Source organism: Curcuma longa, chromosome 4 (genome assembly GCF_044706935.1).
Source record: "Curcuma longa cultivar G26 ecotype Majalengka, Jawa Barat chromosome 4, ITB_CL_G26_1.1, whole genome shotgun sequence".
Taxonomy (NCBI): domain Eukaryota; kingdom Viridiplantae; phylum Streptophyta; class Magnoliopsida; order Zingiberales; family Zingiberaceae; genus Curcuma; species Curcuma longa.
In genome coordinates, this window is record NC_133864.1 from 4,453,853 (window position 1) to 4,469,263 (window position 15,411).

The 15,411-nt window shown below is 33.2% G+C and overlaps 1 protein-coding gene across 1 annotated transcript; it reads right to left on the reverse strand.

Moving 5' to 3' along the window:
• Positions 1-3,281: 3,281 nt before the first annotated feature.
• Positions 3,282-4,682, reverse strand: LOC141826210 (noroxomaritidine/norcraugsodine reductase-like). Its single transcript, XM_074713455.1, has 5 exons — positions 4,590-4,682; positions 4,324-4,531; positions 4,034-4,250; positions 3,821-3,927; positions 3,282-3,684 (listed from the first exon to the last, which is right to left on the reverse strand). The coding sequence occupies exons 1-5, from the start codon at positions 4,649-4,651 to the stop codon at positions 3,508-3,510; spliced, it is 771 nt and encodes a 256-aa protein (XP_074569556.1). The 5' UTR covers positions 4,652-4,682; the 3' UTR covers positions 3,282-3,507.
• Positions 4,683-15,411: the final 10,729 nt, after the last annotated feature.

The following is a 15,411-nucleotide window of genomic DNA, read 5'->3' on the forward strand; positions in this document are numbered from 1 at the left end:
TGAAGTTGGCTCGTGATACCAAGTAAGTGTCGAGATTGGAGCTTGAGGTCGTGACTCCAAACTGAGAAGAGGTCAGCACATGATGTCGGACAAGTGCCAAGGCCAAAACTTGAGGTCTGGACTCGAGGCCGAGATGAGGTCGGTGCGTGATGCCAAATGAACGCCAAGACCGAAAGTCAAGCTCTGGACTCCAGGCCGAGATGAGGACGACACATGATGCTAAATGAGCGCTAAGATCAGAACTTGAGGTTGAGATTCGAGGCTGAGATGAGGTCGACGCATGATGCCAAATGAGCGTTGAGATTGGAATTTGAGGTTTGGAGTCGAGACTGAGATGAGATCGGCGCATGATGTCGAATGAGCGCTGAGACCGAAACTCGAGACCAGGATGAGGTCGACATGTGATGCTGAGCCAATGCCAAGGCTGGAGCTCGAGGTCAGTGTTAGTACCGATGGAATCAAAATATCTCCACAATGACATGATATTGTCCACTTTGAGCCTAAGCCCTCATAGCTTTGTTCTTGGGTTCTCCCCAAAAGGTCTCATATCAATGAAGATATCTTCTATCCTTTTAAACTCATGATCTTTTCCATGTGTTTTAGATGTGAGACTATGTTTGCACCCTTACAACCCAACAATCCCCCCTCAAACAAAGGACCACAAGCCCTCTCAAACGGAAAGCCTCCGTTTGATGTCGAAATCCTCGACCCATCAGGACTTTCTACCCCTCGGTCCATCCGACCTACTAGAACTTCCTACCTAGCCGCAACTACGACTTTCTGCCTGGTGTCTGGTCCTCTTGATTCAAATACGGGAGCACCCACTTTCTTTGTTTAAAGTTTAACCCATATGGTTAGATCTGGATCATGGTTCTTCCGGCGGTTAGTCCGGTGAAGAGCGACCTCGCTCTGATACCACTTGTTAGTACCGATGGAATCAAAATATCTCCATAATGGCATGATATTGTCCGCTTTGGGCCTAAGCCCTGATGGCTTTGTTCTTGGGTTCTCCCCAAAAGGCCTCATACCAATGAAGATATCTTCCATCCTTTTAAATTCATGATCTTTTCTATATGTTTTAGATATGAGACTATGTTTACACCCTTGCAACCTAACAGTCAGGACTTGAGGCCGAGATGGGGTCGGCGCATGATGCCGAGTGAGGGTTGAGATCAGAACTCGAGGTTGAGACTCGAGACGGAGATGGGGTTGGTGCGTGATGCCGAGTGAGCGTCGAGATCGGGACTCAAGGTCGAGACTTAAGGTCTAGATGAGGTCGACACGTGATGTCGAGTCAATGCCAAGGTTGGAGCTCGAGTCGGGACTCGAGGCTGAGATGAGGTTGGCACGTGATATTGAGCCAATGTTAAGGTTGGAGCTCGAGGTCGGGACTTAAGGTCGAGATGATGTCAGTTCGTGATGTCGAGTAAGTGTCGAGGTTAAACCCTAGAGGATCTTTCTTAATGATTCTTTTCCTTCTTATTTCTCTGCCACGTGATATTCCATCAACAACCATGAAACTCCACTGTATCATAGACTGAATTGATTTTTTTTTTGCCCCCGGGGCATAGCTAAGTTGGTTATGATGCAACAGATTTACAGAAGAGGGCAAGGGTTCGAATCTCAGCGAAGTCAGGTAATATCCTCTTGCGTCGTAACCAATTGCAGTTTCTTGATTTACCTCCTCACAAATGATCGTGGGGCCGACGTGATGGCCAACTATAAGGTGGCGGATTCCATCTTTTGCAGAAGAATTGATAATTTTTAAAATTAATTGATTTGAAAAAGTTAAATACTTGAATTATTAAAAAAATAATAAAATACTTAAAAAAATAAATAATTAATTAAAATTTGAATCATAGTAAAGCTAAATATTTTAAAAGGCAACCTTTAAGTATGTATAAGTTAAGAGGATTAATCTTAATAAAGATGATTATTTTAAAAGGTAGCTTTCAAAGTATGCATAGGTTTTGCTCCTTATCTTCTTTCTCTTTGTTTGTTTCCCTTTCATATACCAAACTTGATGGCTTAGTAGTCCTTGGCAAACGTGAATTCTTTAAGTTTGATTGACGCCACACATGAACCAAATTTCCAAGAAAGACAAATTGAGCACTCCTGTCACATGAACACGTTTCCAAGACAAACAGAACACTTGTGTCCCATGAATCAAATTTCAACACTAGGATAAAGCAATGATTTCAAGAATGACATCATCACGATCTCCAAGGATACCATGCAATAATAAAATACTTAATTGTCCGATGATTACATGAATGATTACATAGATAAGATAAAATACTTTCATAATTAATTAAATATTTATGAATAAGATTTTAATTATAATATATTATAAAATTAATTTTTTTTAATAAAAAGATAATTTTAAAATATTAAATACAGAGCGATAAATCATTTATAGTTTCTGATTCACCTTAATAATCGATAGAAAATATTTATGTGACTGGATTGATTATTTTCAAAATTAATCGATTGTACTTAATTATTTTAAAAATATTTTAAAAAATAAATAAGAGGATTAAAATTTGAATCTCAATAAAGATGAATATTTTAAAAAACGGCCTTTATGTATGCATATGTTAAGAAGATTAAAATTTAATAAAGATGAATATTTAAAAGAGAGCCTTTAAAGTATGATATGCATTAGTTGTGTTTTAAATTTATTTGATAAAATAATCAAAGTAAGATTTTCTATCTAAAGAGTGATTTTTTGAATCTTGTCATTATTTTATTGAATTAGTGATGATAATGATCAAGGATATTATTGCACAAGAGTTCAAATCACATCATTAATAATAAAAACAATAATTTAGAAGCGTATTATTCAGCAAGAGTTCAAATTGCATCATATATCAATCTTATCATATTACTTCTTTATCGTACCACTATTTTGTTAATTAATGATGATAATAATCCAAGAGGATATTATTTGACAAGAGTTCAAATCCAAATGCGTCATCAATTATACAATATTATTATTTTTTACCCTGTTACTATTTTATTTATTAATGATAATTATAATCCAAAAGAATATTATTTGAAGAGTCCAAATGGCATCATCAATCCTACCATATTACTTTGTTGAGTAATGATAATATATTATTTGATAATAGTTTAAAAATCTATGGTATTTTAAAAAATCTTCACCATTAATAACTTGGCTCATATAGTTGATCTATTACAAGAGTTAACTTTATTTTGGATGATGTTCCTTATAATCTCTTGGTTTATCAATGATATGCATCACCAAAAACTAAAAAAGAAATTGGCTTCATAACATTTGAAACACCAATTTTTAACATAAATTATTGCCATAGAGATCATAGTGATATGGCTTTGAATATAATTCTCCATGCAACAACTTAAATGAAGAGTTCAACACCATCTTGTTCGAGATCTTCATAAGAACAGGATTCCAAACACATCTTATTCGAGATCTTCATAAGAACATGATTCCAAACACATCTTATTCGAGATCTTCATAGCTACTTAGTGATTTCCGTTCACAATTCGACCTCCGTCGACGACGATGACCTGACCATTCACGTAGCGAGACAGAGGGAGACAAAGGAAGGCCACGACACCGGCCACATCCTCCGGCTCCCCCAAACGCCCGAGAGGAACTCGATGATTCTCCGCCGCCACAAATTCCTCGTTTCGCACCAACTGCCATAACACACAAATCTATATTCATCAGCCACAATTCCATAACAAACAAATCTATATTCATCAGCCATAATTATTTTTTTCGCCAATAATCCTTTATTTCTAAATAGGAACAAGTTATATATGTTTCGCTTACAGAGTCAATGAGTGGTGTTCTTATGTACCCTGGAGCTACACTGTTTGTTCTAATATTATCTTTGGCCCATTCACAAGCAAGATTTCTCGTCAGTTGATTCATTGCTCCTAATCAAATGAGAAAAACGAGAGAAAGAGAGTAGAAGAAGATCGAAGCAAATAGTTCATCTTCCAAATGATTCGAGCAAATTCATTAACAACATGCAAGAAGTACCTTTGGTCGATGCATACACAGACAGATCCTCCACGGCAACGAAGCCAGCGATGGAGGTGATGAATACAATACTACCTCCTCCACAAGCCCTAAGGAGAGGGTAAGCAAGTTGGCTCAAGTGGAACGCCGATTCCAGGTTCGTGCTTATCAAGAGCCTGAAATCCTCCATGGTTTGCTCTATGGCCGGTTTGAAGATCGCCGTCCCTGCATTGTTAACCTGCAAAAGGAAGAAGATTAAGATTTGGTTTAGGGTTTAGAAAGGGAGGGAAAAAAGGGGAGAAATTAAATACCAAAATGTTGAGCTTCCCGTCGAATTGGGACTTCACCGTCTCCATGAGCTTCTCTCTCTCGCTCGGGGACGATACGTCGCAGACAGATGCGGTGACCTTGAGCTTGGAACCGCGCCATTTCTGCAGGCACTTCTCCAGATCTGCTTCGCTGCGGGAGCAAGTGTGCACCGCCGCTCCAAGTCTGGCGAGCTCCTCGACGATCGCATACCTAAAACTTGATCGATGAATAGAAATAGATAGAAAGAGACTGAGTATTCGAGGAGTACCCGATTCCCTTGGAACCTCCTGTGACCAGAGCAGTCGTCCCGACGAGAGACCATCTGCTCATATTGTTATTTTCGGAAAGGAAACTTGGCGGAGGAGAGAGACGAGGAGTGCACTAAATAATCGCCTGATTTTTGTCTTTTCCAGCCGAGCCGGATAAAACATTTCGACCATTACTATTCTAATAAATTACAGTAAATTAACTTAATTTAATCAAAATTTTAAATTAAAATTATTTAAATCTATTAAAATTATTTATTCCGTGCGAATGATTATTTTTATAACATTATATTAAAATCACTAAATATTAAATTAAACTATTTCAATTTAGTTAAAATTAAAATATTATTTTATTAATTTATTTAAAATAATTTAAATTCATTAAAAATCATGTGATAACAAATCTTTCCATTAATAATTTTAATATTTTAATTAAATTTTAATAATTTTAATCAAATTATCAAAAAGTATTTATATCTATAATAATCTTGAATAAATTAAAGTAATTTAAATTTATATTATATCAAATAGACCACTTACGATTCAAAATCGATGATTCGGTCATTAAAAATTCATGATTCAATAGTTTTAGAATATCAACTTTTAATCATAATCGTCTAAGGTGATTATGCTTCACGAATAGAAATCGTCATATTCGATTCACGATTCGCAACTATTAAAATCTTCTATCTCATTATTTGAAAATTATATTCCTTATATTTTTTTTGCAACTCTTGTATAATCATCAAGTAATGTTCATGCTTTAAAAAAAATCAAGGGATAAAGTAGTAAATCGTCATTCTTCTATTATAATATATTTTCTCCGGAATTAAACATTTATTTTATAATAACGATTAATACTAGACATTTTAAAACTTCTTTTGTTATGATGAAGAGAATGAGAAAACTTTTAATATTCTACGACCACCATTATAGAATATTAAAATCTGACTTGCTATCCGTTTTATTAAAATAAAAAAATATCATAAAATAATTCTCAAATTTTCGTCTAGAACTTGAGGATCCTTATGGAGTAATACCAGAATGTTGGGCTTCTTGTTGAATTGGGACTTCATCCTCGCCATGAGCTTCTTTTGCTATCCATTTTATTAAAATCAAAAGAAGTCATAAAAAATTTTCAAATTTTCGTCTGGAACCTAAAGATCCTTATGGATTAATACCATAATGTTGAGCTTCTCATTGAATTGGGACTTCATCCTCACCACGAGCTTCTCTCTTAATCGGGGATGATACATTGCAGACAGATTCAGTGACTTTGAGATTGGAATCACACCATTGCTATAGGCACTTCTCCAAATCTGCTTCACTGTGTGACACCGAGAAGTGTAGGAGAAATAGGAGATAATACAAGGCAAGACTCAATCCTCATCACTCTAGTAAATACATCGAAGAGTTTAGAGAAATAATGAAGATAAGTTTTCTAATATATTTTAATCTTAAAAATCTACCTCCTCTTCTTCTGCAAAAGGTGGAATCTGCCACCAGTTTACTTTTTTATTGCTGCGATGAGCTCTATGTTTGGAAGATATGTGAGTTTCTTGCGTTGCATTAATTTTACTCCCGGGGCATAGTTGAGTTGGTTACGATGAAGTAAACTTAATAAAAATCTACCTCCAATAATACGAAAGATGGCCTTTTAACAACGAGACTTGGAATAACCCTCATGAGTTTAACAATGAAAAAACATGCCAAGGTATTAAAGACTTGTCAACTTTCAAGTACCATGAAGGAAAATCATCAAGAATACCAAACGCGGGTTGATTCTTTCTAATTCCCAGGTATGTTCATTTTCAAGTAGGTTAGTCATTCCCAAATATTGTGACAAAATTGTCCCAAGTATTCATCATTCTTGAGCACGTTAATCTTCCCAACACTGTTATAAATCTTCCACAATCACTGTTATAAAGGTTTCTCGAGTAGCATGTCCAACCTAATGAATTTCAGTCAAAATGGTCATAACTTCCCGTACAAATATTATTTTTGAGCATCATTTTTTTTTTGTTGAAAACTAAACATCCGTAGCTTTCCAATGATATATGACTTGCATTGTAATTTGTTCCTAATAAAAGCATATTAATCTTTGAATTTGTCATTAAAATCTAATGGCTTCTAGAACTTTTCTGTGTCATTCTCCCTTGGTTGAAAAAGATTCACCCTTGAAGCAAAATAGATTCAATATAAAGCTAGAGAAAAGTTGGCAACATTAAAAGTTGTGGAAACACCATAACCACTAGGCAACATAACCTTATAAGCGTTATCACCAATCTATTTGCAGCTGTGTGATAGCTACTTTGTAGATCAATTTTGAAATTAATCTTGAACCCATAAAGTTGGTCAAAAAGGTCATTGAGTCGAGGGATAGGAAGGCAATTCTTCATAGTGATTTTGTTCACTATTCTACTTGCAATGCCTATGCGCCATGAATCATCTTTCTTCGGCACAAGAAGGGTTGAGACAACACAAGGGCTCTCACTTTCTTGGATAAGAGCTTTGGTAAAAAGGTCCTCAACTTGCCTTTGCAACTCTTTGTGCGCTTTAGGATTCATTCTATAGGATGCTTTGTTTGGAATTGAAGCATCAAGGATATTAAATCAATGCAATGTTGCATATTTCGCATTGGCAGGAGTTCTAGGGGAATTTCTTAAAGCACCACATTTTGAAATTCTTGGAGAAGAGACTGAGCTTGTGAAAGGACAACATGACCTTCTTCATTCTCTTCCAAAACTACTAATACGAATGTCTTGACAGATTCACAAATTGTCTTTTCAACTTGAAACTTGGAAAATAAAGTATTTCAATCGCCTTTTTAGATTTTAGGAATATTTTCCACCATAGTTGGTCCCAAAATAATCTTCTTACCATCTTTAATAAAAGTATAAGTATTCTTGAAGTTGTCATGATGAGTTTTCCTATCAAATTGCCAAGGTCTACCAAGAAGCAAATGATAAACATCTATAGGAATAACCTTTTACTAAACTTCATCTTTATACTTATGGCCAATAGAAAATTGAACAAAACATCTTTGAGTAAACTTCAACTCATTACCTTTTCAAAGTCTTGATAGCTTATAAGGTTGAGGATGATCTTTGATCTTTAGTTTTAGCTTCTCCAACATTGTAGTAGCCACAGCATTCTTGCAACTTCTTCTATTAATGATGATATTGCACACTTTACCATGAGAAGTAAACTTAGTGTGAAAGATATTGTTGCGAAGCCATGATTGATCTTCAACATAAGTAGCATTGAGGCTACGTTGTACCACCAAAGATTCTCCATGATCTACATAAGTAATCTCTTCTTCTTTATCGGATTCATCATAAATAGGTGGCGCCCCATAAGGTTCCTTCTCATTTTCTTCCTTAACAAGAGTAATAATCCTATGATTTTAACAATCTACAGCGAAGTGTCCAAAACCTTTGCATTTGAAATATGTTTTTTGATTGTTAGGACCATTTGGTTTAACAAAACGTGCATTGTTCTCCTTGCTTGCAACAACCTTTTGATTTGCCTCTTTTGAAGTTGATGTGTTCTTCGAAGTAGATGCACTCCCCAGAAGCACCACTACTTGAAGAGAAATGACCACCAAATTGTTTTGAATCTTTTTGTTATTTTTCTACCTTGAGAGCCAACTCAAATAGATCATAAGTCTAATGTGGTTGCAACTAGACAACATTTCCAATCTCATATCAAAGTCCTCCAAGAAATTGGATGATAGATTGCTTCTCCAACTCAATATCACATCTCATCATGAGATTCTTAAATTTAGCAATGTCTCTTCGACGAACAAATCATTTTGCTTGAGATTGTGATATTGAGAAAAATATTTTTATGATAATTATCCGGCAAAAATTTGTTGTTCAATTCCTTTTTCATTTTGTCCCATGTTTGAATCTTTTTGTTGCTATCATGAGTCGTTGCTTTTTTAGATGCTCCCACCAAATGGATGCATATTTCTTTAACTTGATAGCAACAAACTTCACATTACTATCTTCTAAAATTTTTTTAAATTCAAAGATTCTTTCAACAGAGTTCAGACAATCTATGAATTCATTAAGGCTATTTCTTCCATCAAAATCTAGGATGTCAACTTTGAAGTTAAAAGATTTTCCATGAACATTGTTCATTTGAAATCTTTGACCACGAGATGCATTATCACTGGAATTATCATTTCCATTACTATGAAATGGATTAAAACCCATTTCTTGATTTAAATAATAGCCTCCAAATCGTGACCCTCAACATCATGTTCCAAAGGTTCGCTATGTGCGATATGTTGCTTGAGTTATTGCGCTTGTCTCCTTAAGTCATCCAACTCAATATCACGAAGGTCTCTTTGATGAGTTGCAGGGTCATCACCATTTGACCTTTGTCTTTTATGATCAATCATTGTGAACCAAAGCTTTGATACCAACTTGACATTGACAAGTGTAGAAAAAATATGAGATAATACAAGGCAAGACTCAATCCTCACTACTATAGTAAATTCATCAAAGAATTTAGAGAAATAATAAAAAGATAAATCTTCTATAAGCTTAAAAACTCACAATATATTTTAATTTTAAAATTTGCTTCCAATAATACAAAAGATGGCCTCCACTTAGAACAATCCTCAAGATTGGTCAAAATGCACTAAATGAGATTTATATTTCCTACAACCTTGAAAATGAAAAGTGAGTTCAACAATGAAAAAACATGCAAAGGTATTAAAGATTTATAAGCTTTCAAGTACCAAGAAGAAAAATCATTAAGAGTACCAAACGTAGGTTGATTCTTTCCAATTCCTGAGTAGGTTCGTTTTTCCTGAGCATGTTAATCTTTCTCGAGTAGTGTGACAAATCTTCTCTGAGTAGATTAATCTTTCTTGATCAGTAGATTCATCTTTCTTGAGCAGGTTAATCTTTCCTGAACATTGCAAGTGGGTTGGCCCACTTGGGCCTGCAATTGGGCTTAATCCACTTAATCCGGAATCAAATTTAAAATTTTTAATATTTTTTTTATATATTTTTTATTTTTTAATTGACTCATAGACTTAACTCACCTAATCCGCAACTCAAATGTAAAAATTTCAAACTTATATATATATTTTTTATTTTTTAGTAGGACCGTAGGTTGACCCGTCTAATCCGCAATCTATCTTGAGTTGGGTTGGATTGCAGATTTCTTAACTTGCTAAGATGACGGGCCGACCCACCCCTTCCTATCTTGCCCTGTTTTACCCTGCTCCGCAATATGATAAATTTTTTATGGTTGATCAATTGCCGTATGAGTTAGTCTATTTGACCTCACTAATTCTATAGTATTTTTATTTTCTCTTCCGAAGGCAAATTTTAGACAGAAAATTATTCATTAGATCTGGAAACGACGAAGAGTGTTCGCTATTCAACATCCAAATTCAACTATATCACGTTATTTGGCAAGAGTTCAAATTACATTATCAATCTTACAAAATTACTTCTTTGCCGTATCACTATTTTATTGATTAATGATATATAATGATCCAGAATATACTATATTTCACAAGAGTCCAAATGTCATCATCAATCCTACCATCGTTACTTCTTTATCGTGTCACTATTTTATTAAGTAATGATGATAACAATCCAAAGGATATGATTAAACAACATTTTAAAGATCTTATTGTATTTTTTTTTTAAAAATCACCGTTAATATATAATTTGGCTCATATAGTTGGTCTATTACAAGAGTCAAATTTTATTTTTAATGATTTTACTTATAATCATAATTGATATGCATTGCAATTACATCTATAATTCTAATGTATAAAACTTGGACCACGTTAAGTTTTTTTATATGCAAAGTTGTTCTGTATTACAAGAAATTATTTTTGTAATTCAAATTATGACTATCAAATTATACCATAATAATTTTGCAACTACATCAAAATTCTCATCTACTATCTAGATACACTTGTCAAAAATTAGGCACCACAAAAATAACCAGGATTAGCGAGGAAATATTCCGTCGCTAACTAGCATTAACGACTGAATAGCGATAGAATTTTTTCGTCACCTTTAATTCGGTCACCGACGTCACAAAGCAAGAAGTTGGATGTATAAAAAGAACTTACTTGAACGTAGAGGTTTAACTAATGAGTTTATTATTGGGTTAGAATAATTTTTGGATTTTACTTCTAGTAATATTGAGTTTATGGATAGAGATAAAATAAAATATTTGTGCAGAAAGTGTCACAATGGTAAATTTTTATAGTGTGATAAAGTTTGAGAGCATCATTATAGATTCAGTTTCACCCCCAATTATTATAATTGAATTTGTCATAGTGAACCATTTAAATCTTATGAGGATTATGGATGAAACATACAAGTCTCAGTTAGTGGGGATCAGAGTTATTATAATCAATTAAATTCATATTAAAGGATGATAATTGATGCAGCGGACCAGAATTTCATTGCTGAATGAGTTATGCAAGTTCTAGTTTTCCTCCAACAGTTGAACAAATGTTTACTACTTATACATCACCGTTGGAAGAGATAGAAGTACCAGAAGTTGGTGAAAATGTGAATAATGAATCATATATCCAATTTCAAGAATTGTTCAGTGTTGCAGATGAACTAATGTGGCTTGATTGTGACAATCACATTAAACTATCTTTCACAGTAAGACTGTTAAATGTTAATGTTGGGTTGCAAGGGTGCAAACATAGTCCCACATCTAAAGTACATGGAAAAGATCATGGGGTTAAAAGGATGGAAAGTATCTCCATTGGTATGAGGCCTTTTGGGGAGGCCAAGAACAAAGCCATGAGGCTTTAGGCCCAAAGTGGACAATATCATACCATTGTGGAGATATTTTGATTCCATCGGTACTAACAAGTGGTATCAGAGCGAAATCGCTCTTCACCGGACTAATCTCCGGATGAGTCATGATCCAGATCTAACCATGTGGTTTGAACCTTAAACAAAGGAAGTGGATGCTCCCGTGTCTGAATCAAGAGGACCAGATACCAGGTGAGAAGTCCTAGTAGGTCGGGTGAACCGAGGGACAAAAAGTCCTAGTTGTGACTAGGTGGGAAGTCCTAATAGGTCGGGTGGACCGAGGGACAAAAAGTTCTAGCTGCGGCTAGGTGGGAAGTCTTAGTAGGTCGGGTGGACCGAGAGGCAAAAAGTCCTAGTGGGTCGAGGATTCAGACATCAAAGATGACGTTGAGGGGGGGGCCTGTGGTCCTTTGTTTGAGGGGGGATTGTTGGGTTGCAAGGGCGCAAACATAGTCATGCATCTAAAGTACATGGAAAAGATCATGGGGTTAAAAGGATAGAAAGTATCTCTATTGGTATGAGACTTTTTGGGGAGAGCCCAAGAACAAAGCTATGAGGGTTTAGGCCCAAAGTGGACAATATCATACCATTGTGGAGATATTTTGATTCCATCGGTACTAACAGTTAAGACAAATCATAATGTGTCTGAAGATTATTTTAATGATTATGTTCAAGTTATTAGAGAAGCATTGCCGCATGATCATATAATGCACAATGATTTTTACAATATAAAAAAATTTATGAAAAATTTAGATCTTCCGATGGAAAGAATTGATGTTTATAGAGCTAGTTGTATGTTATATTGAAGAGATGATGAAAATGCAGAAGTTTATAAATTCTATAATCAAGCTAGGTACAAGAGTACTAGAAGGAGTCAACAGCGACGTAAAATATACACTTAGTTATTTTATTTGCCTTTAACTTCTAGGCTATAAAAATTTTATGTATCAAAAGTCACTGCTCAACACATGACTTGGCATGCAACTCATGAAACAGAAGAGGGACTAATGTATCATCCATCAGATAGAGAGTAGTAAAAATTTTTTGATAGAACATATCTTGAATTTGCGAAGGAGGCTCGAGACATTCAAGTAAGTTTCTGTGCTGATGAATTTGCTTCATTTGATAAATCAAGAAGAAATTATTCTTGTTGGTCAATTATTGTAACTCTGTATAATCTTTCACCTGGAATATGCATGAAAATACAACATATATTTGTAACATTGGTTGTGCTTGACCCATAAAATCTAAGAAAGTTAATAGACGTTTATATGCAGCCACTGATTGCAGAGTTGAAACAACTATAAGATGAAAGTTTTCCTACATAAAATATGCATACTAATCAGATGTTTGTAATAAAGGCTGCTCTTCTTTGGACCATAAATGACTTTTCGACTTATGACATGTTATCAGGATGGAGTATCACTGTAATTTTAGGATGTCTAATATATATGAAGAGATCAAAATCAATCAAATTAAAATATAGGAAGAAGTTGAGTTATTTTGATTGTCATAGATAATTTTTACCACCAAATCATAATTTCAAAAGGAATAAAGAAGAATTCACTAAGAATAGAATTGAAAAAATACCCCCGCCATTGAGATTAACAGGTTAGCAGATTTGGTACATAGTGCTTAACTTTCCATCTATTATTGAAGATTCACATGGTAAAACTTATGAATATGGAAGTATACATAAATGGACTAAACATAATATATTTTAGGATTTACCATATTGGTATAATCATTTGATTTATTATAATTTTGATGTAATACATATTGAGAAGAATATTTTTAATAATTTAATTAATACAATTATAGATATCATTGAAAAAAAATAATCTGAATGCAAGAAAAGATATGTGACTCCTTTGTAAAAAATCTACTCTTGATGTTGATAAAAGTAGTAAGGGACCAAAGCCAAAAGTTGTTAATACATTGAATAGCAATTAGAGATGTGTTGTTTGTGAATGTGTGAAATCTTTAAAATTTTCAGATAATTATGTCTCTAATCTTGGAAGATGTGTCAATTTGAAAGAATGTAAATTGATTGATTTGAAAAGTCATTATTGTCATATATTCATGGAAATGCTCATTTCTATCACTTTTAAGGAGCTTTTATCAAATTTTGTATGGGGTGTCATTACAGAGTTAAATATTTTTCTTCATGATATTTGCTTAACAGTTTTGAGACACTCACACATGGAGATGTTAGAGAGACAAATTCTAATAATCCATTTTCGATGGATGTATCTATTTGGAAGATAAAATCATATTTCTTATATACTTCGTTATTAATGCATAAAAATTGAAATAATTTAATATATATTAATATCTAATATAATTTATTTTATTACAATCAGATCCCTACATTATTTGAAGAAAAAAAGTAAAAAATAAGGCTCATGTTGAAGCTTCTATTGTTAATACATATATTGTGGAGGAAGTAACAACTTTTGCATCATATTATTTTGAGTCTAACGTTCGGAGCAAAAGACGGAGAGCGGAAAGAATGATAAGAGTCATATTGATCCCAATTTAAGCTTATTTTCAATTTTTAATTACCTTGGTCGACCAAGTAGATCATGTAAACAGAGATCCTTAACTCGTCAAGAATGATGGGCATCCCACACATATATGTTACTGAATTATCCAAAAGTAACATTATATTTCTTGTGAGTATATATTTTCTAATTTTTGTATTTTTACATTGTAAATTATTTGTGTTATAATTAATTTTTTATAGGATTTTTTAAAATTTAAATTCTAAAATATCAATACAAGAGTTTGATCGCTTCTACGTAAAAAATTTACATCATGGTTCAAATTATATGTGAGTAGACAATTTAAATTTGGTTTATATATATTTTAATTTTTAATTAATTTTGGAATTTGACTTTAGGTTCATGATAATCAAGTTCATATTGAGTGAGAATTATATTCCATCTTTCATGTGATCCAAAAGCAATGGTACGAACTTTGCCAACATATTTCATAAACAAATATAATTTTCATACTCAGGAATATGAAATGGGGAAGACTATAAGAAATAGTGGAGTTTGTGTTCAATCATCCAATGATAGAGCTGCAAGCAATGATTTTTATAGGTTACTGGATGAAATTATAGAAGTAGAATACTCTGGTTTAGAAATACAAATTCTTTTATTTATGTGTCAATGATTTGACCTTGTCAGAGGGATGAAGGTGTATCCACGGTATAATTTAATTTAAATAAATCATAAGAGATTGTATAAGAGATATGAATCATTTGTGTTAGCACAACAAGCGATTCAAGTTTTTTATGCTTCATATCCTAGTTTGAAACGTAACAAAAATGATTGGTGGGTTATTTGTAAAATAAAAATACGGAAAAAAAATTGAAGAACATTGGCAAAATATTGCATATTAACAAGACGAAGTTGCAAACATATTTCAGATCGAGGAATATAATATTCCTACATTACGAGATCCCAGTGAAGTAGTGATAAACGTGGATACAAGTGAAATTCATGAAAATGATGACGACGACAATGATGACGACAACCACCACCACCACAATCATGCTCATGACAACGATGACGATGATAATTTTGATTTTTCATGATGGGTAAGTTAGATTACAATAAAAAAATATTAATAATTTATTTTCATATATGGTAATGTAATGTATGTATAAATTTTATTTTAATCTATAAATTTATTTTTAATCTATAAATTTATTTTTAATCTTCAAATTTATAAATTTAGTTTTAATATATAGATTTACAAAACTCTTAGGGTGCGTTTGGTTCAAGTTATGATTACCATGTAATCACATAACCAAGGTTATGGGCTTTATTTATTTATAGGGAATAAAACATAACCAGTTTTATATTTACTATATTACCCTTCATTCAATTATATTTTAATATAATTTATTAAATTAATAAGTATAATTTGTTAATTTTATTTTAATAAAATAATTTATTAAAAATAATTATTTTAATAAAAAAATTCATTAAAATAATAA

Bases quoted from the DNA above. Each gene is read 5' to 3' on its own strand.
- LOC141826210 (XM_074713455.1), bottom strand. From the start codon at position 4,651: ATGAGCAGATGGTCTCTCGTCGGGACGACTGCTCTGGTCACAGGAGGT. The intron at 4,532-4,589 runs GTACTCCTCGAA...ATCAAGTTTTAG, and splicing joins GGAGGTTCCAAGGGAATCGG to GTATGCGATCGTCGAGGAGC. The intron at 3,928-4,033 runs GTACTTCTTGCA...TCATTTGATTAG, and splicing joins TGTGTATGCATCGACCAAAG to GAGCAATGAATCAACTGACG.